Source organism: Gossypium arboreum, chromosome 4 (genome assembly GCF_025698485.1).
Source record: "Gossypium arboreum isolate Shixiya-1 chromosome 4, ASM2569848v2, whole genome shotgun sequence".
Classification (NCBI taxonomy): Eukaryota; Viridiplantae; Streptophyta; class Magnoliopsida; order Malvales; family Malvaceae; genus Gossypium; species Gossypium arboreum.
The window spans coordinates 119319535-119346451 of NC_069073.1; the positions used below are offsets into that span (position 1 = coordinate 119319535).

A 26917-nucleotide genomic window follows, 5' to 3' on the forward strand; every position below is an offset into this window, starting at 1 on the left:
ATTTTGACGGAGTGTTGGTATGTAATGTAGAGTCTTGGAATCTTTTAAGTAAAGTAACGGAGAGAATTTATATAAATGAAGAGCTTGATGTGGGTGTCTTTAAACATAAGTGGTAAGGTTGTCGAAAGTTTTATTAAGATATGACTTGATATATCGTGAAGAGTTGAGAATAAAGTTAGTGAAATTTCATTGTGCATGTGCTAAGATGTGATGAGAAAGGTCTCTAAATGGATCTTAATGTAATTCGGTGATTAAAAAAATGGTTTATGTGATAAGCATATAGGAAACTTGGATTAGTGTTTAGCTATGCAAACTCTCCTTTAATTTAGTCAAAATGATTAACTTGAGGAGTTGATGGTTGTATGCAACAAGTATCAAAGTATAGTATAAAATTACAAATCACTTTTTAAAAGAAGTTTACTCGGTATTACTTCTAATCTATACTTTGCATATCTAGCTTATATTCAATCATACCACATGTCACAAGAGTATGTGTTTATAAATCAAAATTTGCACAAGGGCTAAAATAATAAATTGTCCTTAATGAATAAAAACAAATTTTCAAGTTTATCTACTGGTACCCTAAAGGAATATTCATCATAATGTGGTCATTTTGGACATATATATGATGTTTTTAAGGCTTTGAGTGTTGTAATAATCTGATTAGGTCTTACCTATTCAATGATATCATAAATCAAAACCAGTGTTATGTAATTAAAGATATAATCAAAATAGTAGAGCAAAGTCAACTTAAAATCCTAAAATATCAGGTGTGATTTTGTTAAAATCCATCTTCAAGTTACAACATTCAGAGCTTGAAATAAACTTGAAGATGACATCTTTACGATTTTTTGGTGAGATCGAGATTATAATTTTTAGGATAATCTACAAAGATAGTCACTTTTGTTTGCCTCAGGTTACATTTTAGTCACTAATGTTTGAAATGTTACGTTTTAGTCACTTATGTTAATATTTTGTTACGAGGTGATCACTCTACCGTTAAGTTCCGTTATCTTTCTAACGGTAATCCTATGTGGCAGTCTAACTAGATTTTAGATACCAACTTGGATTTCTAAATGGGATGAAAATAGATTTTTAATTAAAAATTTTAATTAATTAAATTTTTTAAACCTAAACCTTAACTAGAAAAACTGTTCATCTCCTTTTTTTAATTTTTCTTCAGTCTCTTCTTTTTTTCAATTTTTTTTTTCATTTGAGTGGAAAAACTATTATTAAGATCAAAATAGTTGACATCAAATTAACTTCTTCATAAAGATGAATTCAATGGAGGGTTCAGGTATGTCTTCTTTGCATTCCTTTATCTCTTTTATTCAATACTGAAAAATAAAATATTAGTTTTTTTATTGTTTAATAAAAACCTTAAATTAAAATTCTTGATATGAATATTAACAACTAAAAGCATTTTAGATCAGAAAAAAGAGATACTCACAAAGGGATTGTGAACAAACAAGCCGATTCAGATTAAAAAAAACCAGATTGAGAAACCAATTATTCAAGAACGTGAAGAATTGAAAAATACAATGATTAGGAACAAAAACAATTATCATCTTCTTATTTGTCGACAACCACTTCATTTTAAGTCTTAGAACATAAATTTTCGATGAAAAAGACATACCTGGACCCTCCATTGAATCCTCTTTTGTTTTAGTACCTAAATAAATTTTTTTGATGATAATAGCTTTTTTAGTCAATTGAAAAAGAAAACTAAAACAAGGGAGGAGATGAACGGTTTTTTAACTAAGATTTAGGCTTTAAATTTTTTAATTAATTAAATTTATTTAATTAAAAATCTATTCTCATTCCATTAAGAAATCCAAGTTGGCACTTAAATTCTAGTTAGACTACCACATAGGATTACTGTTAGAGAGATAACAAAACTTAACAGAAGAATGATCACTTTGTAACAAAATAATAACATAAGTGACTAAAACGTAACATTTTAAACATAAGTGACTAAAATATAACTTGAAACAAACAAAAATAACTATTTTTATAGTTTACCCTAATTTTTAAGTCACATAAGAGTTAATAGAAAGAAGATGCATCTTCACGATTTTTTGTCACGTAAACGTATTTATTTATATCATTATTAATGTCTATCAACAATCAAATAAATGAATAATTTTTTATTAAAATAAGTGCTTAATTATTATTTTCATCATTAACGACACGTTGATTGCACTTTTTAATAATTTAATTAATTTTCTGATTTTTGTTAAATTATTTTTATTGTTTATTTTTTAAAAAATTATCCTCATTTATTTTTTTCTCTTTTGAGGGAATGCAATTGGTGGAAGAGGTTTCAATAGTTGAGTTTACTTATTGCATGCACTTGGACAACTCGTTACAAACATGCAAATTTTGAATCATAACAGAAATATTAGTTTAATCTAAACTAGATTAATATAATTAATCAGCTCGTGACCTGCGCCTAACAACCTTTATACTCCACGTTTAATAATTTAAGATATTCCTAAATTATACAACTAAGCTAAGAGCCTAGTGCTCTACTCGCTCCACGTTTAATCAGTTTTTATGATAATAAAAATATAATTTTATTATTTTAATAATTTATATATTTAAACAAATTAAAGAATTATATATTTTTTTATTATTTTTAGAAGAGATAATGTGTAATTTTATTATTATTAATTTAAAATTTTATAAATTATAAAGAGATTAATTTTTTGTTTTAGGGAGGTCGAGTCGTCTAGCTAGCACTCTTGACTTCACCAACGCATTTAAACTTTTTTTTTTATAATTAGGAGGGGTGAAATAGTTAGAGATTAAACTTAAACTCAAACTTTGATGTTATAACACAAATACTCTTACCATTAATTCAAGAGATAAAAACTTTAATATTTAACAGTAATCGAGATTAGTAACAACTTAATATTACTTAATTAAGACTTAATGAGAGGAAAAATTATCACGTGGCTTCCTAAGTACACGTGACAGAAAAAGCGAGTTGACTTAAAAAGGATCCGCATCTAGGGAAGGAATAAACCGGGTTTTAGGGTTGGATTTGGTGAGTTGGAGTGAAATGGATGACGTGGCAAGAATGGCCTTTGAGGTTCACGAAAGGTCAAGTCGGTGAAGGGTTGGGTGGGGGGTTGAGGTTAACGAGGTAAGGGCGGGGGGACAGTGCCAGCGGAGCGGCGAGTGGTCGCCGCATGAATGTAGCCGGTTTCATGATAGTACGACGTGGCTAAACAATAAAATAATGAAAAACATGTTTAATTGTTTTTTTTTTGGTCAAAATCGCATTAATAAATGTTATCCTCAATGGGGCAGGTTTTATTGGATTCGTTTGCTTATAATTATTATTTATTTATATTTTCGTTTGGACTTTGGGGCAGCAGAATTGTAGATAATATACTTAATTTTTTTTACTACATTATTAAAACATCTGGCCATTTTTTTTATAAATAGGAGAAACTTGCATTTGATATTGTTTTTGTTATGACCAAAGAGATGGTGAAGTGCATGGCTGTCTACGAAGTGGTGAAATGTCCAGATTCGTTAAAAAAAAAAAAGTTAGAAAAGATAAAGGGTGCAAGAAGAAAAAGATATTTTTAAAGTCAAGGATGGATATTTATAACAAAGATGATCGTCCCTTAGCTCAGAGGCGACACTAAGAGAGTTGACAGTGGCCTTAGGTCATGATACATGATCCATACTACTCTTGTAATGGTTGGCTACTTATGAAGCATAATAAGCTTTTAGATTGGGGTTAATATGGTTTAGACTAGACTTAAACATGTGTACGTGCAAAAAGGGACTCAACATCTGTTCTTGACGAAATAAATTAGAAGTATATCGCGTGTCGAGCATTTATAAAAGTTTAAAATAATATGTTTTAGGAATGATATTTGATGCACTGCTTGATATGCATAATTGTTATATATTGTCTATAAATAATAATATAACATTTCATCATTAAACAAAAAAAAGTATAAGACTTATAAATAAAATACTAAAAATTTCATTTAGGCATACTTAAATATTAATTAAATATATATTATAGAAAATTCATAACTTTCTAATTTAGGATCTTGGCATGCAAAAGCAAAGATAGGAAGACAAGCAGTGACATTGCCCCACCCCAAATGGTAAATTTATTATAAAAACCTTTTAAATTATCAAATCATAAATTAATTTAATAATAAAATTATAATTTGATTCAAAAATTTATTATTCATTTTAATTTCCTAACTTTACCCCAATTAAAGATTTAAATGTCACACCTCACTAAAATAGATTTGGGAAATATATTTACTTATCAAAGCCCATTTTATATGAATCCAAAAAGTCAAATTTTCTTTTAAAACATTTTGGAAATCCTCATTAAGTTTAGCCTGAAAATGGCAAATAATTCATTATTTTTATAAACAAATCTTGAACCCACATCCAATATACGTGGACAAAATCATAAATGAGTCCATGCCTTTTTTGGACCATTGGTTACCCAAGGTAGAAAACATGAAAATGACAATAAATATCATATATGAAAACAAGTGAAAGACCATGTGGTTGCGACCCATGGCATCATATGTTATGAAAACATTCATGGTGTAGTCTCTCGTAAAATAAAAATTGGATTGGCAAATCACGATACATAAAATTGTGTAAGTTCGTGTGGCAGAGGCCTCATGATAAGATATGGTTATATGAATGTTCATGGTGTAGCCTTCGATAATGGGTAAATCGAACGGGTAGATCACGATACATGAACTTATGTGTAGGTCTATGAGGAATAAACCCATGACACCTTTTGTGAAAGTCCGCTGGAACAGTAAACATGTGATTCTGTATGATGCCTTGGTGGCGTATTTTGTTTGGCCCTTATGACGTACTCTGTTAAGTCTACCTAGTAAAATATGATTGTCCGCCCTCATTGTAACTTCTGGATAAATTCTGATTACTTTATACTGCTATGATAAGTTATGATACGTCTGGAGTTAAGGTAGTTGAGTAAGATTTGTGATGTAATTAAATAAGTTTTAAGTGAATTTCTTGAAAAGAGGTGTGTATCTGTATGTTCAAAAAGGGTATCCGCCATGATAACCTGTTGCTTTGGAATTTGGGCTGTTTGTGAATGAGATAAGTATCCCTTAGTTTGAGTTTATTTGTACCACGTAGGGTAAAAAATGAGTTATCTAGTATCTGCCATATCTGAACAGTATCATGTATTCTTCTGAAATCTTATGGAATCTGGGTTATTGTATTCTTGAGTATCTGGGGTTTTGAAATAAAATGGTGGTGGAATTCATTTGGATGATCTACATAATTCATTATCAAAGTGATCTTGTAGGGTATCAAACGAGAATATGATTTGACTAGTAAACTGATAATATTTAAATCTGCTTAATATCCGCCAAATGTGTATGTATCCGCCAATGAACAATATCTGTGATCAACCATTCTAAAATCAGTGTATGTTTGAAGAGATGGTCTGTATGTAACAGGCCCTTGAAGAGATTCTTTGAAAAGTACCTTTGTGGTTTTATGAAAAATAAGAGATTAAGGTAATGTCTAGAAGGATATTAAGTTAGTTAAGTAGTTAAGAGAGAATTGGTACGATTAAGATTATAGTAATTGGTGTGCAATTGTAAGCCTAAACTATGATAGTATTTGCCCAAACAGAAGTGAGTGGTTAAAAAGGGTAGTTGGCGTACAAAAGTTCATCAAATATTATAAAATAATTCACTAATTAGGTATTCTGTATTAACTCTCACTAAGTTCTCTTGAACTTATAGTGTTTATTATTTCAAGTGATGTAGTAAGAGAATGCGCTAAGAAGGACTATGTTAGAAGTACGCCAAAGTAGCGGCGAAGTGGGCTATTATGCATATAGTGGAAAAGTGGCGTATTGTAGTATCGTACTCTAATAGTTAGACTTTAGTAAATATTCATATTGTAATGACTTGTAATTGGTCTGATATAATATTTTATTTCTAAAATATTTTCCTTAGATTTTTTTTTTTGATATTAAGTCTATAAATGAAATGATAAAAAAAAAAGTTTTTAAGTAATAAGCTTCAGTCAACTGTTTGAAATTTTTTCTTAAATATTATGTGTAATAACACTCAAAATTTGGACCCGGTGAATCAGATTGGGTAACATTTGGGAAAATCCCATTGCAAAAGCTGATGTGAAAATGGCAATATACCTTATTTTCTTGGTAAATTACATCGGCCATCATCCAACTATTAATATATATTTTTTGGTTATTTAATTGTAAAAAGCTTTTATTGTAGTGGTGGATGAACAACTGTGAAGAGCCATAGAAATTTTTTTCTAAGGATGAGCTTCGCTGACGAATTTAACAGCACGTATAGGTTTAACGTTGAATCGTGTAAAACCAGATTGTTGAAGAACATAGCTCCATTCCTTTAAGGTCCTCTCTTTCCCTTTATTAGTAATAGCCATCATCACCATGTCTAGCATCAACCCTACGGCACCTAGCTCGTCGCCTTCTTTATCTTCTTCAAGAACTGCTTCAACGATTATAACCTTCCCTTTATCTTCTGGAATGGCTTCTCGACATTTTTTTAGGATTTTAATGCATTCCTCGTCGTCCCAATCATGCAATACCCACTGCAATTTGCAATGTATGGATTAATCGTATAAGACCATATAATGAAGGGAAAGAAAGTACTAACCATGAGAAACGCTGCGTCGGCATTTGGGATAGACATGAACATGTCTCCTCCTACGTTTTCAATGCTATCAGATTTTGGTGCAACGGCGACGACATGAGGGAGATCAAAGTTGATGCCTCGAATCCATGGGAATGCCTTGACTAAAAGGCTCAAAGCAGTCCCGTTACCACCACCGACATCGACCAGGCTTTTGACTCCGTCGAACACTTCGGGACATCCTTCGATTGTCGCCTGCACCGTCAGTCTAGCATCGCAACCCATGGCGTTGTTAAAGAGTTCGCTAAAGTCGGGGTTCGCCTCGGCGTAGCTCCATAGATCTTTTCCATTTGCTACTTCAAATGGTGAGATATTATTGCCGGTTTCAAGGACTCGAGCACTAAGACTATGCCATGGTGCTAACCAAGTAGGGCTGGACACGAACAATATGAAAGCAACCATGGATTTTTCTCCACCTTTTATCAAAAGACGAGACAATGGCGTCGATGAGAAGCCTACAGTGTGGTGGTTGATGTGCTCCTGTTTGAATATTCGGTAGTGGACCATGAACCTCATAATGCGATAAAGACGCGACGGTTCCCATCGGAGGGCAGTGGCTAGCTCGGATAGTGGCATAGGGCTTCCATAGTTTTCAATAACGTCGGCAATCCCAAGCTCAATGGCACATTTAACGACAGCTATTTTAACATTATCCTAACATATAATTCCAAATCTTTATTTCAGCTCTAGCTTCTTCCTTTATTGTGACTTCCATATCTCCTATCTCAACTTTTTTTTAAAATTTTTTTATTTGAGAACTTTTGGTAACTGTATGCCCAAATCTTGACTATGAAGCTACGATTTATAGAAGCAAAGGTATTGGTTTGAACTAGGTCACAGTTCTTGAATTTGAAAATATCTTGTCAAATATGCTCCAATCCACAAAAAAATATTAGATTAATTTGGTAAAAAAATTACAGTCCAATTATTTGAGGTGTACCAAATAGTATATCTACCTTAGATTTTGGTCAACTTTTACCATAATCTTTATACTTTTTGAATTGAGTAATTTCTGTCACATTCTAAAAATTGAGTTAGAAAAAATTGGATTAGTGGGTCAAGAATTGACACGCTATAACTTTTAATTAAAATTTTATAAAATTATGATAAAAATAAATTATTGGCTTAATGGTTAAGAGAAAATAAGAAGAGAGTCTAAATGGCTTAGAGACTTGAGTTCGAGCCCTTTCTCTTGCAAATTATGGTAAGAATGAGCTACTGACTTAATCATTAAGAGAAAATAAAGAGAGTGTAATTATCACATCTTGATTTTGAGTTAAGATTGTAAAAATTTTGTCAAGTAATTTGATTTGGTTTAGTGGTTAAATATGTTAGTTTTGTGTGAGAAGTTTTGGGTTCGACTTGAGTGTTAATTTTAAAAAGATGAAAACAATGAAAATTATTATGTTGGATTTTTGAGTGTTTTATTATTTTTATATATTTTAATCTAATTTAGCTAATAAATTTGATTTTTAGCTTTTAGGTGAAAAGATCACAAAGAACAACAAAACTAAAACACAAATTTAAATTACACAATGTGTAAATATTAAGGATTATGTTTTTCAGAATCAATACTAATTTTAAAGAACATATAAATATTAAAATTATAATTACTATTATATCAATTCTAAAAACTATCACCGTTAATCTACTAATAACCAAAAATAATAAAATTAAATAATTAAATAATTATTTTATAACTTTTCATTTCCATAATCAAACAAATCCTCCAGTGGAATCAAACAAATTCAGAAAAGTAGTGCCCCACTAAATAGAGAAAAACTGTCACATAAATCTAAAGTTGTGTGGTATAATTGACTATAGCCGTCAACTCAAAATAATATTTTAAGAAAATTAAAAATAATTATAATTTTGAAAAGTCAAAATACAATTATAACAACATAAGTCGTATTTCAACAGAGCATATTATGAACTAAAATATTTTGGATTTTTTTATAAAGTTTACAAATAGAATATAGTGTAATCAATGACAACCATATATTTATTCGAGTAATTATAAAATTGAATCAAATCAATATAAATTACAAGCAGATTAAGAACTGAAATATTTTGAATTAAGATCCACATACGATAATTACGAATAATAAGAATTAAGCCTTGGTACACAAGGCCCAAGACCTCAACCTTTACTAATAATATTGTGTTTAACTATTACTATATACTTCTATAAATTTTAATATCTATATTATTATTCAAGTTTTTGACTGAGTTAGTATGATTAATCAATTGGATGCTAATTCAGTTATGGAAATTACAAAAATAATGGAGAAGCGATGAAATTGCTAAACTAGTTCAAGAAAGGAGAGAAGATCTTCAAGTGTTTGAAGTGTCCCCATTGGGGAGTTAGTTTTATTTTATTGTAATTTTTTAGGTTTATTATTTTCACCAAAAAAATTAAGAAAATAGAAAATAATAATAATTTTTGAAAACTCAAAGTACAATTATATTAAATTTGTGATTTCATCCATAATGTTTATTAATATCTATCAAATTATTTGCCTTAATCATCTGGAATTTAGACTTAGTTCGGATGGGTGGTGCGTTTAACTGTAGTTAGTGTAAAAATAACGGTGACGGTGATATTAGATACCATAACGTGAGACAAAAAGTAAACTAAATGCAATGCATTCAACCGCCCATTCAAACCCACCTTAGTTAGTTATAATCTAAAATGAAATATATATTAATATACTAATATATTATATTGAGTTTTGTTCATTTTTATTATAATTTAAATTTAAATATATTTCAATTTTAATCTATTATATTTTATATTGAGTTATTCTAAATTTAATTGATCAAATATGTATTATTTGTAACTTATAATAAACTTTTTTTTAAGTAACTGATATTTATTTGTACTTATAAATTCTTTGAAAAATAAATTATGATACATTATAACAACACAAGCCATGTTTTAATAGAGCATGTTACGAACTGAAATCCTTTGAATTTTTTTGAAAAAGTTTACAGCTAGAATATAATAAATCAAGTACAACTATGTATGTCTCAACAATTATAAAATTGAATTGAATCAATATAAATTACAAACAGATTAAGAATGGGAATAATTTAAATTAAAATTCATATGTGATAAACTAACAGTTGCATATGATGAGACTTAAAATTTGATATATAAGACTCAAAATCTCGACTTTTACCAACAATGTCAAAACTTATTTGAGAGACAGTATTAAAATTGGTATCAATTTTAAATTAAACCTGATTAATTGATATATGATTCCAACCGAATGATTTTAAAGAAAACCACTCAAAACCAAGATTTATTGATTCCAACAAAAGAGTACTGGATGAACAACTGTGAAGAGCCATAGAATTTTTTTTTCTAAGGATAAGCTTCGATGACGGATTGAACTGCACGTATAGGTTTAACGTTGAATCGTGTAAAACCAGATTGTCGAAGAACATAGCTCCATTCCTTTAAGGTCCTCTCTTTCCCTTTATTTGTAATAGCCATCATCGCCGTGTCTAGCATCAACCCTACGACACCTACCTCGTCGACTTCTTTATCTTCTTCAAGAACTGCTTCAACGATTATAACCTTCCCTTTATCTTCTGGAATGGCTTCTCGACATTTTTTTAGGATTTTAACGCATTCCTCGTCGTCCCAATCATGTAATACCGTCTGCAATTTGCAATTAATGTATGGATTAATCGTATAAGACCATATAATGAAGGGAAAGAAAGTACTAACCATGAGAAATGCTGCGTCAGCGTTTGGGATAGACATGAACATGTCTCCTCCTACGTTTTCAATGCTATCGGATTTTGGTGCAACGGCAACGACATGAGGGAGATCAAAGTTGATGCCTCGAATCCATGGGAATGCCTTAACTAAAATGCTCAAAGCAGTCGCGTTACCACCACCGATATCGACCAAGTTTTCGACTCCGTCGAACACTTCGGGACATCCTTCGATTGTCGCCTGCACGGTCAGTCTAGCTTTGCAACCCATGGCGTTGTTAAAGAGTTCGCTAAAGTCGGGGTTCGCCTCGGCGTAGCTCCATATATCTTTCCCATTTGCTACTTCAAATGGTGAGATATTATTGCCGGTTTCAAGGACTCGAGCACTAAGACTATGCCAGGGTGCTAAGCAAGTAGGGCCGGACATGAGCAATATGAAAGCAGCCATGGATTTTTCTCCACCTTTTATCAAACAACGAGACAATGGCGTCGATGAGAAGCCTACAGTGTGTTGGTTGATGGGTTCCTGTTTGAATATTTGGTCGTGGACCATCAACCTCATAATGCGATGAAGACGCGACGGGTCGCATCGGAGGGCAGTGGCTAGCTCGGATAGTGGCATAGGGCTTCCATAGTTTTCAATAACATCGGCAATCCCAAGCTCAATTGCACATTTAACGGCAGCTATTTTAGCATATCCGAACACATAATTCCAAATCTTTATTTCAACTCTAGCTTCTTCCTTTATTGTGACTTCCATATCTCCGATCTCAATTTTTTTTTTAAAATTTTTTTATTTGAGAACTTTTGGTAACTGTATGCTTATAGAAGCAAAGGTATTGGTTTGAACTAGGTCACAGTTCTTGAATTTGATCTTGTCAAATATGCTCCTACCCACAAAAAATTATTAGATTAATTTGGTCAAAAAATTACAGTCCAATTATTTGAGATGTATCAAATAGTATAAACTACCTTAGATTTTGGTTAACTTTTACCATAATCTTTATACTTTTTGAATTGATTAACATTCTAAAAATTGAACTAGAAAAAATTGGATTAGTGGACCAAGAATTGACACGCTATGACTTTTAATTAAAATTTTGTAAAATTATGATAAAAATGAATTATTAGCTTAATGGTTAAGAGAAAATAAGAAGAGAGTCTAACTGGCTTAGAGACCTGAGTTTGAGCCCATTCTCTTGCAAATTATGATAAGAATGAGTTACTGACTTAATAATTAAGAGAAAATAAAGAGAGTGTAATTGTCACATCCGAAAAATTTGGATTAGTGAAACCAAGAGTAGTCACGTTTTTAACTTAAGATTGTAAAAATTTTGTCAAGTAATTTGATTTGGTTTAGTGGTTAAATATGTTATGTTTGTATGAGAAGTTTTGGGTTCAAATCTTTTCTCTTATATTTTTGAGAAATTTTGGTCTAAACCCCCAACTTTGAGAATATGAGTTAAACGCTAATTTGTTTTTCTTTTCTTTTCTTTGTGACATTGAGAGTTAATTTTAAAAAAGATGAAAAACAGCGAAAACTATTATGTTGAGTTTTTGAGTGTTTTATTTTTTTATATATTTTTAATCTAATTTAGCTAATAAATTTGATTTTTAGCTTTTTAGGTGAAAAGATCACAAAGAATAATAAAACTAGAAACAAAAATTTAAATTACACAATGTAACGCCCCTTACCCGAGACCGTTGCCGGAGTCGAGTACAAGGCACTACTAAACTTATTTGAGCACTTAACCAAATTTAGATAATTTATATAATACTTTTCAGACAAGCTGTCTAACTGTGTCATAGTTGCTAAATAATTCATATCTCGAGTTATAAAACTCGAAATCCAAATCCGTAAATTTTCTCTGAATTTATACTCATATATCTACTTACCAATTTTTTCTAGAATTTTGGTCAAGCCAATTAGTACAGTTTATTATTTAAAATCTCCCTGTTTCAGGGTTTGACTACTCTGACCTTTGTGTATTACGAATCAGATATCTCTCTGTACAGAGCTTCAATGACTATGCCGTTTGTCTCTAATAAAACTAGACTCAATAAGGAATCTGTACATATAAAGTATGACTTCTAATTATCTTTGTAAAATTTATGGTGAATTTCCAAAGTCAGAACAGGGATCCAGAAATCGCTCTGGCCCTGTTTCACAAAAATTTAAACATCTCATAAAATATAGCTCATATACCTGTTTTGCTTCTTCCATATGAAAATAAACTCATCAAGATTCGATTCCATAATTTATTCATTATTTAATTCCATTTCTACTATTTTAGTGATTTTTCAAAGTTAAACTACTGCTACTTACGAAAACTGTTTTAGTACAAATATTGTTAACTAGTTTATAACATCTTTACTTCAATTCATTCAAACTCTATACATGCCATATAAATCTTTAAACATAAAACAAAAACTACGAATTGATCTGAATAGTGTGCCTGTTGTGTTGATCCGATCTACCCACTTCACTTCAAGTCAATCTACATAAAAATATTAAACACACACAAGTAAGCTTATTGAAGCTTAGTAAGCTCATAGGCATATAAACACAAATCATATCAAATATCGTACACAATCATATATCTATTAGTTTAACTATTTCATCCTCCAAATCACAATTTCATTAATAACTCATTGGAATAATTTCCATATGGCAACTCACAATTTAACTCCCTTAGGCCCATTTCTCATTTACTTCATTGTCAAATTAGGGAACAATAAGGGAATTGAGTGCTTCATTATCACATTGCCATAGTAAACCATGGACTTTCACATTGATCGCATCACACACGAAGCCATAGCCTTGCCATGGTCTTACACGGTTCACATATCATACGAAGCCATATCCGGACATGGTCTTATACGGAATCACATTATCACATTATACCGATGCCATAGCCCACTATGGTCTTATCTGAGTCACATTATCACATTGCACCGATGCCATAGCCCAGATATGGTCTTAAACGGGCACACTTGTCACATATGTTTAAATCAACTCATCGAGGTCACGAATAGAAGCACTCAAATCCATTGTTCCTACTAATTTGTACTTTTAGTTACACATTATTCATTAGTTAATGCAAATTGATAGTATTCATCAACAATAAAATACTTTAACAATCATAATATTTTCATATCAAAACATTTAACTTTGCCATATGAACTTACCTGGACTAATTTGTAAAAAGTCGTAGAAATTGGGGACTATTCTTGAATTTTCTCCTTTCCACGATTCGATTCGTTTTCTTGATCTATAATTATAAAATCATTCCTTCATTAGCATCCATTTCAATTCTATTTCACTTCACAATTTATGCTGTTCAAATTTCGAAATTTCACTTTTACCCCAAAATTTACAATTTTCACAATTTAGTCCTTCTCAATTCACCCATCAATTGAACTAATTTTTCTCAATTAACACTTTATTTTATCATTATAAACTATTTCAAAACCTTTTATATTCTTAATTTCAACAGAAACCTTCAATTCACAACTTTTTCACAATTAGGTCCTAAATATCATTTCCTATCAAAATCACTTAATAAAACCACCTTAATATAAAATTAGAACTTAAATTTCATAATAATTCATCATAAAATTCCCTTATCCATCCAGGGTAACTTCCAATTTCACCCATAAAATCAAAAACTAATGAATTCTACAAGTGGACCTAATTGTAAAAGTCATAAAACATAAAATTATCAAGAAAAGTAAGAATTAAACTCACATGATGTAAAATATGAAAACCAGCTTTCTCCAGACCTTATATGGCGTTTTAGCTGAGAAAATATGAAGAAATGTCTAGATTTTTCAATTACATCATTATTTAACTATTAACTTTTATGCTATTTCCAATTTTGCCCTTGTTCACATTGTTTTCTTGCTTATTTCATACCCAAACCATCCAGCCATTAACCTTTGGGTCTAATTGCTCTTTAAATCCATCTTTTTAAATACTTAAGCTATTTACTCACAATTTAACAAATTTTGCGCTATTTTCAATTTAGTCCTTTTTAATTAATTAGCCATCCAAACGTTAAAATTTTCTAACGGAACTTTAATACTAACTCAATGACACTCCATAAATATTTATAAAAATATTTATAGCTCGATTTTCAACTTTGAGGTCTCGATACCTCATTTTTGACCCGTTTGACCTAATAAATTCTTTTAATTCACTAATTTCACCATTTCACAAATTCTTCTAAATTCTTACTTGACTCATAAATATTAAATTACTATCTTGTTCAATCTTATTTGTCGAATTTAGTGATCTCAAATCACCATTTCCGACACCATTTGAAAATTAAGTAGTTATAACTCTCCCCTTTAAAAATTTCGTCCTCGAAATTTGTTACACAAATGATTTGGATATTGTGATCTCATTGACTCCTCTGTTTCCCAGGTTGCCTCCTCCAATCCATGTCGATGCCATAACACTTTTACTAACGGTTTTCGTTTATTAGTAGTTCTTTAACTTCCCGAGCTAATACTTTCTTTGGTTCCTCCGAATAAGTCATATCGATTGTAGCTCTATCTCAAGTATGAGGAATCACATGTGAAGGTCTGATCTATATCGTCTCAACATAGATACATGAAATAAATTATGGATCTTCTCAAGTTCGGAGGCAAGGCCAATCTATAAGCTCTGGACCGATCCTCTCAATGATTTCAGTATGGTCCGATAAATCGTGGACTAAGCTTTCCTTTTCTACCAAACCGTAAAACTTTCTTCCACGGAGAAACTTTCAAGAACACACGATCACCCACATTGAACTCTATATCTCTTCTTTTCAAATCGCATACGACTTTTGACGATCGGAAGCGACTTTCAAACTTTCCGAATAATCTGAACTTTCTCTTTAGTTTCCGAATTAAATCCACTCCGACTAATTTCGATTCACTTAATTCGACCAATACAACGGGTTCTACACTTCCTTCCATCTGAGCTTCAAGCGGTGCCATTTTGATACTAGCTTGATACTGTTATTATAAGCAAATTCACTAAAGGTAAGTACCTTTCCCACCGCCATCGAACTCAGTATACAACACCTTAACATATCTTCCAAAATCGAATCACTCGCTCGATTGTCCATCTGTTCGAGGGTGAAAAGTCATACTAAATTTTAACTTAGTACCTAAAGCTTCCTATAGTTTATTCCAAAATCTCAAGTAAACCTCGGATCTCGATCGAAATAATTGATGTCGGCACCCCATGTAATCTCACAATTTCGACACATATAATTCCGCTAACTTATCAAGTGAAAAATCATTACGACCGGAATAAAATGCACCGATTTAGTTAATCATCTACTATCACCCAAATCGAATCTTTTTCTTTGGAGTCACCGGCAATCCAGATACAAAATCCATCGTCACATGTTCCCACTTCCATTCGGAATCATTACGGGTTGTAACAAACACAGAGGCACTTGATGTTCACTTTCACTTGTTGATGATTAAACATTTTGCCACAAATTCCCAAATTTCCGTTTCATACCGGCCACCAATACATTTTTTCAAATCACAATACATCTTCGTACTACCGGATGAATCGAGTACATACTACTATGAGCCTCGATAAGATATCCTTCTTCAATTCTAGATTATTCGGGACACAAATTCTATTACGATGGTATAACATACCACTATTATCAATAGAGTAATCTAAGTTCAAATTATCCCGAACCATTTGTCATTTCAACACCAACTCGGATCTTCATTTTGCAATTCCGAATTCGTTGAAAGAATCTGGTTTTGTCTTTAATTCAACTAATATAGAACCATTTTCATTAATAGACAAATGAGCATTTAACGCAGAAGAGCAAATAATGATGATTTCGACTAAGTGCATCCGCCACTACATTTGCCTTACCGGATGATAATCAATGATAAGATCGTAATCTTTCAACAGCTCTAACCATCGCCTCTGTCTCAAATTCAGCTCTTTTCGAGACATTAAATATTTCAAACTTTTATGGTGCAGTATACATAACATTTCTCTCCATATAGGTAGTGTCTCCAAATTTTTAAAGCAAATACTATGGCACTAACTCAAGATCATGTGTAGGGTAGTTCCTCTCATGTGGTTTCAACTGTCGAGAAGCATATGCTACAACTTTTCTGATCGCATCAATACACAACCTAAACCATTCAGAGACGCATCACTATATACTACATATGGCACACGATTGGTGAGTTAACACGGAGCCTCTGTCAACATTTTCTTTAATTGATCAAAACTTTGTTGGCACTCATCGGACCATACAAACTCAACATTCTTACGTAATAATTTAGTTATCGGAGAAGCAATCGGTGAAAAATCTTTCACAAATCGACGATAGTAACCAGCTAATCCAAGGAAACTTCGCACTTAGTAACATTCTTTGGAGTTTTCCAATTAATCACCACGACACCTTACTCGGATCTACCGTATACCATCAACTGACACAATGTGACCCAAGAATCCCACTTCATGAAGCCAAAATTCACATTTACTAAATTTTTCATATAACTGTTTTTCCCTTAATATCTGTAGTACAATTCTCAAGTGCTGAGTATGCTCAGATTCTGTCTTTGAATAGATCAGTATATCGTCAATAAACACAACCACAAATCTATCTAGGTAAGACTGGAAAATTCGATTCATTAAATCCATAAAAGCAGCAGGAGCATTTGTCAAACCGAATGGCATAACTAAGAACTCATAATGACCATACCGAGTTCTAAAAGTTGTTTTCGGTACATCACATTCCTTTACCTTTAAGCGATAATACCGGATCGAGATCTATTTTTGAAAACACTTGTAGCATCCTTAAGTCGATCGAATAAATCATCAATACAAGGCAAAGGATATTTATTTTTAATTGTTACCTTATTCATTGCTTGTAATCTATGCACACCCCAATGAACCATCCTTCTTTTCACAAATAAGACAGGTGCACCCACGGCGACATGCTCGGTCCGATAAACCCTTTGTCTAATGACTCTTGCAACTGCGTTTTAACTCTCTTAATTCTGCTGGAGCCATTCTATACGGTGTCACCGATATGGGGGCTGTTCGGAAGCACATCTATCACGAACTCAACTTCTCTATCGGTGGTAACCACGGTAATTCTTCAGAAATACATCCATGAATTCATTTACAATAGATAGTTGCTCTAACTTTGATTCGAACTTGAGTATCAAGAATATAGGCTAAATAAGCCTCATTTCCTTTACGCAACAATTTTCGAGCGGACATAAAGGAAATCATTCTAACCATGTCATCCAAATTTCAGACTCAACCAAAATAATGTCTCTGTTTGACATTTCAAGCTAATTCGTTTTCTCGACAATTCACTATTGCGTCATGTTTCATTAACCGATCTATGCCCAAGATAACATCAAATTCCGAAAGGGTAGCGACATCAAATCGGCGGGAAATCACACCCTTAACTTTCGGTGGGCGGTTATGACATATTAAATTAACTACCACACTTTGACCTAATGATTTGTAACTTGTACATCATAATCGAGAGGCTCAACAAATAAGTTCTTTTCAGATGCTAACATAGTGCAAATATATGAATGAGTAGACCGTGGTCTATTAAAGCATACACAGAACATCATAAAGATAGAAAGTACCAACAATTACATCCGAGTGTTGCTTCTTCTCTCACTCGAATGGCATAAGTACGAGCGAGAGCCCTAACCCGATCGGCTAGTAGTATCTTTCATACCCGAACGAGTAGCCCTCAGAGTAATCGCTTTCTCGACGAGGCGTCTTCCTTTGAGGAAGAATTTTCGGTTTCTCCTCTATTCCACTTCTTCTACTTGTAATTGGGGACAATCACGAATAAAGTGATCGGTGGCCCCACATTTATAACAAGCCCTAATTTACTTCTACATTCAAGGGTGACTTCTTCCACAATGTTGACACTTGGGCCTTTGGGTATTTTGTACACTACCCACACTAACAAAGGTCTGTCGGATGCTTTGTAATCAGTTGTCTTGGCCTACTTTTTCCTGATCTTTTCGATCTTGAAGTGGCTCGATTGAATTCCTCTTTAGATTTCTTCACCGGTAAAGCGAAAATGACTTAGATGCACTTCTTTTGAAAGATTCTTTACTTCTTCTATCTCGTTGCATCTTTTATTATATACTTCTTCAAGCTTCGAGCACGATCGATAGAACAACAAATTCTCGTATCTCAATGCCCCTATCATCATTTTAATCTCATCATTAAGCCCTTCTTCAAATCTGATACACATTTCTTCTTCAGTGGGTACTATATCTCAAGCATATTTGCTCAGATGAACAAATTCTCTTTCATATTCAGCCACTGACTTGTTTCCCTGTCGCAAGTCGAGAAATTCTCTTTTCTTCTTATCCAGATATCTTCTACCGACATATTTCTTCTTAAATTCATTTTGAAAAATTCCCAAGTGATCTTCTCGGTAGGTACAATGACTTCTATTGTTTCCCACCAGTTATAAGTTTCTTCTTTCAATAATGACACGGCACATATTAAGTAATCATCTGGTGAGCACGCCATTTGCTTAAAACCCTTATTATACTTTGTAACCAATATTCAACTTTTAGGGGTCATCGTCTGTTCTTCCCAAATTCTTCACCCCATGTTTTCGAGCTTTTCAAATGGAGAATGTTTGCAGATTCGGTTGTCGGAGGAGGTGGAGGAGCAACCGGGGTACTACTGAGATGTTGAGATAGGGGAGGAGGTTATGAGTCTGATTTCTTTCTCGCACATTCTCATTATACCACGGATTCATGAATCCATAAATCATATTTTGAGTTCTTGTTCTCGCATCAATGAAATCGAGCTTCACTACTTGTTCCTTGTTCGAGATTTGTACTCTGCTATTAACTTCTTCTTGCTCGGTTTGTTCGGTCTATCGACATCTTTTCAAATCGAAGATAATCTATAATAAAAACAACGATTAGATCGGATCATACAAGACACTATCACGATTTATATGGCATGTAATTCTAGACACTTTTCACATCATACATATTCGAGAATCGCTAAACCAAGCTCGATACCAATAAATGTAACGCCTTACCCGAGATCGTTGCGAGTCGAGCACAAGGCACTACTAAACTTATTTGAGCACTTAACCAAATTTAGATAATTTATATAATACTTTTCGACAAGCTGTCCAACTGTGTCATAGTTGCTAAATAATTCATATCTTGAGTTATAAAACTCGAAATCCAAATCCGTAAATTTTCTCTGAATTTATACTCATATATCTACTTACCAATTTTTTTTCTAGAATTTTTGGTCAAGCCAATTAGTACAGTTTATTATTTAAAATCTCCCCTGTTTTAGGGTTTGACTACTCTGACCTTTGTATATTCCGAATCAGATATCTCTCTGTACAGAGCTGCAATGACTATGCTGTTTGTCTCTAATAAAACTAGACTCAATAAGGAATCTGTACATATAAAGTATGACTTCTAATTATCTTTGTAAAATTTATGGTGAATTTCCAAAGTCAGAACAGGGATCCAGAAATCGCTCTGGCCCTATTTCACAAAAATTTAAACATCTCATAAAATATAGCTCATATACCTGTTTTGCTTCTTCCATATGAAAATAAACTCATCAAGATTCGATTCTATAATTTATTCATTATTTAATTCCATTTCTACTATTTTTAGTGATTTTCAAAGTCAAACTACTGCTACTTACGAAAACTGTTTTAGTACAAATATTGTTAACTAGTTTATAACATCTTTACTTCAATTCATTCAAACTCTATACATGCCATATAAATCTTTAAACATAAAACAAAAACTACCGAATTGATCTAAATAGTGTGCCCTGTTGTGTTGATCCGATCTACCCACTTCACTTCAAGTCAATCTACATAAAAATATTAAACACACACAAGTAAGCTTATTGAAGCTTAGTAAGCTCATAGGCATATAAACACAAATCATATCAAATATCGTACACAATCATATATCTATTAGTTTAACTATTTCATCCTCCAAATCACAATTTCATTAATAACTCATTGGAATAATTTCCATATGGCAACTCACAATTTAACTCCCTTAGGCCCATTTCTCATTTACTTCATTGTCAAATTAGGGAACAATAAGGAATTGAGTGCTTCATTATCACATTGCCATAGTAAACCATGGACTTTCACATTGATACGCATCACACACGAAGCCATAGCCTTGCCATGGTCTTACACGGTTCACATATCATACCGAAGCCATATCCTGACATGGTCTTATACTGGAATCACATTATCACATTATACCGATGCCATAGCCCACTATGGTCTTATCTGAGTCACATTATCACATTGCACCGATGCCATAGCCCAGCTATGGTCTTAAACGGGCACACTTGTCACATATGTTTCATCAACTCATCGTGGTCACGAGAATAGAAGCACTCAAATCCATTGTTCCTACTAATTTGTACTTTTAGTTACACATTATTCATTAGTTAATGCAAATTGATAGTATTCATCAACAATAAAATACTTTAACAATCATAATATTTTCATATCAAAACATTTAACTTTGCCATATGAACTTACGGACTAATTTGTAAAAGTCGTAGAAATTGAGACTATTCTTGAATTTTCTCCTTTCCACGATTGATTCGTTTTCTTGATCTATAATTATAAAATCATTCCTTCATTAGCATCCATTTCAATTCTATTTCACTTCACAATTTATGCTGTTCAAATTTTGAAATTACACTTTTACCCCAAAATTTACAATTTTCACAATTTAGTCCTTCTCAATTCACCCATCAATTGAACTAATTTTCTCAATTAACACTTTATTTTATCATTATAAACTATTTCAAAACCTTTTATATTCTTAATTTCAACAGAAACCTTCAATTCACAACTTTTTCACAATTAGGTCCTAAATATCATTTCCTATCAAAATCACTTAATAAAACCACCTTAATATAAAATTAGAACTTAAATTTCATAATAATTCATCATAAAATTCCTTATCCATCCAGGGTAACTTCCAATTTCACCCATAAAATCAAAAACTAATGAATTCTACAAGTGGACCTAATTGTAAAAGTCATAAAAACATAAAATTATCAAGAAAAGTAAGAATTAAACTCACATGATGTAAAATATGAAAACCAGCTGTCTCCAGACCTTCTATGGCGTTTTAGCTGAGAAAATATGAAGAAATGTCTAGATTTTTCAATTACATCATTATTTAACTATTAACTTTTATGCTATTTCCAATTTTGCCCCTTGTTCACATTGTTTTCTTGCTTATTTCATACCCAAACCGTCCAGCCGTTAACCTTTGGGTCTAATTGCTCTTTAAATCCATCTTTTTAAATACTTAAGCTATTTACTCACAATTTAACAAATTTTTCACTATTTTCAATTTAGTCCTTTTTAATTAATTAGCCATCCAAACGTTAAAATTTTCTAACGGAACTTTAATACTAACTCAATGACACTCCATAAATATTTATAAAAATATTTATAGCTCGATTTTCAACTTTGAGGTCTCGATACCTCATTTTTGACCCGTTTGACCTAATAAATTCTTTTAATTCACTAATTTCACCATTTCACAAATTCTTCTAAATTCTTACTTGACTCATAAATATTAAATTACTATCTTGTTCAATCTTATTTGTCGAATTTAGTGATCTCAAATCACCATTTCCGACACCACTAAAAATTAGGCCGTTACACACAATGTATAAATATTAAGGATTATATTTTTCAAAATCAATACTAATTTTTAAAGAATATATAAATATTAAAAATTAAAATTATTATTATGTCAATTTTAAAAACTATCACCGTTAACTTATTAATGATCAAAATATTAAAATTAAATAATTAAATAACTATTTTATAACTTTTCATTTCGGTAATCAAATAAATCCAACGCTGTGGAATCAGACAAATTCATCCATAATCAAACAAATCGTACACTGTGGAATCAAACAAATCCAGAAAATTAGTGCCCCACTAAATAGATAATCGCATAAATCTAAAGTTGTGTGGTATGAATGACTATAGCCGTCAACTCAAATTAATATTTTAAGAAAATTGAAAATAATAATAATTTTGAAAAGTCAAAATACAATTACAACAACATAAGTCGTATTTCAACAGAGCATATTATGAACTCAAAAATTTGGATTTTTTATAAAGTTTACAAATAGAATATAGTGTAATTAAGTACAACTATATATATATTAGAATAATTATAAAATTGAATCAAACCAATATAAATTACAAATAGATTAAGAACTGGAATAATTTGAACTAAAATCCACATAAAATAATTAGCATAATAAGATTCAAGTCTTAGTATACAAGGTCGAAGACCTCGACCTTTACTAATAATGTTGTGTTTAATTAACTATTACTATATACTTTTATAAATTTTAATATCTATATTATTATTTAAGTTTTGACCGAGTTGGTATGATTAATCAATTGGATGCCAATTCAGTTATGAAAATTACAAAATGTCATTCCATATTTAAAAAAGTTATATTATTTGAGGTACATCAGTCTTTTTATTTTAACAAAAACTAATGCAAATTAGTAAAACCCACACCAATTAAATTAGTAAAACCTTGAAATTATCGCTAAACCAAAACTTCAGTTTAATTTTTTAAATGTTTTATTTTAATATGTTCAATTCATTACCTTCATTAGTTATATTGTAGATTTGTAGTGCATTTAGTATTGGTAATCTGATGAATTTATGTATTTAAATATATTTTTGGTCATTCAATTATGAAAAATTATGAAATGATCATTCAATTATTACTTTTTTTATCACCTAATTATGGCAAGTTACAAAACAGTCACTTAACTATTCAATTTTGTCTTTTATTTTTTTCACTAGCTAGCTAACATGGTAGCTTTTAAAATTGACACAATAACAACTTTAACCCTTAATATTTATGTATTATGTCAATTTAGTCTTGATTCCAAAAAAGTTATCCTTCAACATTTACACATGGTGTAATTTGATCTTTTTTTTTTGTAGCTTTGCTTTTCATTTTAGATTTTTGGGTGTTTTCATTTTTTGTATATTTTAAATCAAATTTAGCTAATAAATTTGATTTTTAGCTTTTAGGTGAAAAGATCATAAAGAACAGCAAAACTAAAAAAAAAAAATCAAATTACACAATGTGTAAATGTTGAGGGATAGGTTTTTTAGAATCAAAACTAATTTGACACAATATATAAATGTTAAAGGTTAAAGTTGCTATTATGCCAATTTTAAAAACTGCCATCGCTAGCTTACTGGTTGACTAAAAACGAAAAAATTAAATGATTGAGTGGTTTATAGATTTTCATAATTAAGAGATAAAAATAAAATTTACTATTAATATATATATTTTTCATTTTGATAAACAAACAAATCGTGCACATAAATGTTCGATATAATTGGTGCCATGTAGAGGTGTGCATGGGCTGGGCTTGGCTCAACTAAAATTCATGCCCGTTTGCTAGGCTTGGGCTCGAGCCAAAAAATGGGCCCAAGCTCTACCCAGATAAAAATGCTAAAACTTGAGCCCAACCCGGCCCGCCCATATTAATTTTTATATTATTTTTATATAATTTTAAAATATATATAATACATCAAAATACTAAAACATCAAAATACATATTTCCCAACAAATTGAAAATAAATTTTAAAAAGTATGAATACGTAAATAACACTAAGATAAATACAACTTAATAAGCAAATGCCTCTAAAATAATAACAAAATTAACAAATGCCTTTAAAATAATAAAAAATTAACAATAAAATTAGTTTTATACAATATCCAAATAATAACAACAAAATAGTAGCAACACAACAGTCAAATGGTAGCAAAATAGGGAGAAAACAAGAAGAAAATAGCATTAAAAAAAAAGGCAGATTTTTTTGTCCTTTAGTGAATTTGAGCTGGGGGCCAAAAATGTCTTACCCTAGGCACATCACACTCTTTGGCACATCATACTCTTTAACCTTCAATTGATAATACCCGAATCTAAGGTCTATCTTCGAAAACACTGTGGCATCTTTCAGTTGATCAAACATATCGTCTATACGTGGCAAAAGGTATTTATTTTTAATTGTTCAATTGTTTGTAGTCTATACACAGTTTCAAAGAACTGTCTTTATTTTTTACAAAGAAAACATGTGCACCCTAGGGAGACATACTCGGTCTGATAAACCCTCGGTCTAATAACTCTTGCAACTATGCCTTTAATTCTTTTAGTTCTACTGGTGCCATACGGTATGGTGTTACTGATATCAGAGCAATTCCCGGAATCACATCAATTTCAAACTCAACTTCCCGATCAGGTGGTAAACTTGACAATTCCTCAGGAAATACATCAGCAAACTCACTAACAACCGGTAACTGATCTAGCTTCAATTCTAAATCCCAGCATCAAGAATGTAGGCTAGAAATGCCTCATTACCTTTTCGCATCAATCTCTGAGTAGAAAAAGCCGAAATGATTTTAACAATATCTTTGGGATTCTCAGACTCAACTGATATTATCTCTCTTGTCTGACATTTCAAATCAATCTGTTTCTGTCTACAATTTACCACAGCATCATGCATAGATAACCAATCCATTCCCAGAATAACATCAAATTCCCGAAAGGGTAGCAACATCAAATCAGCAGGAAATTCATAGCCTTTCACTTTCAGTGGACAATTACGACACACTAAATTAACTATTACACTTTGACCTAATGGATTAGTAACTTGAATATCATAATCAGTAGATTCAACAGGTAACTTCTTTTCCGCTACTAATGTAGTGCAAATATAGGAATAAGTGGACCTAGGGTCAATTAATACATACACGGTAACATCAAAGAGATAGAATGTACCAACAATCACATTTGGAGTCGAAGCTTCCTCTCTTGCTCAAATGGCATATGACGCGCAAGTGCTCTACCATCTGACCTAGCAGCAGTGTCTTTCATACCTGAACGAGCAGTCTCGGTGGCACTATTTTGACCCGAATGCCTACTTCTCTGAGAAGTAGCCAATTGTTATTCTTTCTGCTCTTCATCTTCTTTTTTCAATTGAGGACAGTTTTAGATAAAATGATCGATTGCTCCACATTTGTAACAGATCCCCACTTTAATTCTACACTCACTAGGGTGGTATTTCCTATAGTATTTGCATTTGGGCTTAGGATTATTTTGCACACTACCCACACTAACAGTAGGTCTAGTAGATACCCCGTAATCTTGTTGAATCGTCTTATTTTTTTTGAACGTTCAAACATTGATGTGGGTTGACTAAAATCATTATTTCTATTCTTCCGACTAGTACGAAGAGGTATTGTGATTTGAAAAGGCTGTACTGGTGGCTAGGTATGAAACAGGAAATTTTTGAGTTTGTAGCTAAGTGTTTGATTTGTCATCAAGTCAAAGCAGAACATCAGGTACCAACGGGTTTGTTACAACCTTTCATGATTCCTGAGTAGAAGTAGGAGTATGTCACGATGGATTTTGTATCCTATTTACCTATGACTCTGAGAAAGAAAGATTCGATCTGGGTGATTGTTGACAGATTGACTAAATCAGCACATTTTATTCTAGTCAGAACAGACTTTACACTTGAGAAGTTAGCGAAATTATATATATTTGAAATTGTGAGGTTACACGGGGTTCCAACATTCATTATTTCAGATCAAGATCCGAGATTTACATCAAGATTTTGGAGTAAACTGCGAGAGGCTCTGGGTACATAGCTAAAATTTAGCACCACATTTCATTCTCAGATTGATGGGCAATCAGAACGAGTGATTCAAATTCTGGAAGATATGCTGAGATGTTGTATACTTGAGTTTGGAGGTAGCTGGGAGAGATATTTACCGTTAGCTGAATTTGCATATAATAATAGCTATCAATCCAGTATAAAAATGGCACCGTTCGAAGCTCTTTATGGAAGGAAAAGTAAGACACCATTGTATTGGTCTGAATTGAGTGAATCCAAACTAGTAGGAGTTGATTTGATCCGAAACACTGAGGATAAAGTTTGGATTATCTGAGACAGTTTGAAAGCTGTTTCTGATCGTCAGAAATCTTATGCTGATTTGAAAAGAAGAGATATAGAATTTGCGATTAGTGATCGAGTATTCTTAAAAGTCTCTCCGTGAAAGAAGGTGTTATGATTCGGTAGGAAAGGGAAACTGAGTCCAAGATTTATCGGAATGTATGAAATTGTCGAAAAATTGGCCCTGTAGCTTAACGATTAGCTTTGCCTCCGGAACTTGAGAAAATTCATAATGTGTTTCACGTATCGATGCTGAGACTGTATAGATCTAATCCTTAACATGTGATTCCTCATATTGAAATTGAGCTATAGCCAAATATGACATATTCGGAAGAACTAGTGAGAATTTTAGCTCGGGAGGTTAAAGAATTGAGGAATAAACGAATATCGTTAGT

The 26917-nt window shown here is 31.9% G+C and overlaps 1 protein-coding gene and 1 pseudogene across 1 annotated transcript; both read right to left on the reverse strand.

The window, feature by feature from the left end:
• Positions 1–6171: 6171 nt before the first annotated feature.
• Positions 6172–7545, reverse strand: LOC108460008 (acetylserotonin O-methyltransferase-like; annotated as a pseudogene).
• Positions 7546–9998: 2453 nt separating this feature from the next.
• Positions 9999–11334, reverse strand: LOC108459887 (acetylserotonin O-methyltransferase-like). Its single transcript, XM_017759287.2, has 2 exons — positions 10459–11334; positions 9999–10389 (listed from the first exon to the last, which is right to left on the reverse strand). Exons 1-2 carry the CDS (start codon positions 11206–11208, stop codon positions 10090–10092), a joined length of 1050 nt encoding a protein of 349 aa, XP_017614776.2. The 5' UTR covers positions 11209–11334; the 3' UTR covers positions 9999–10089.
• Positions 11335–26917: the final 15583 nt, after the last annotated feature.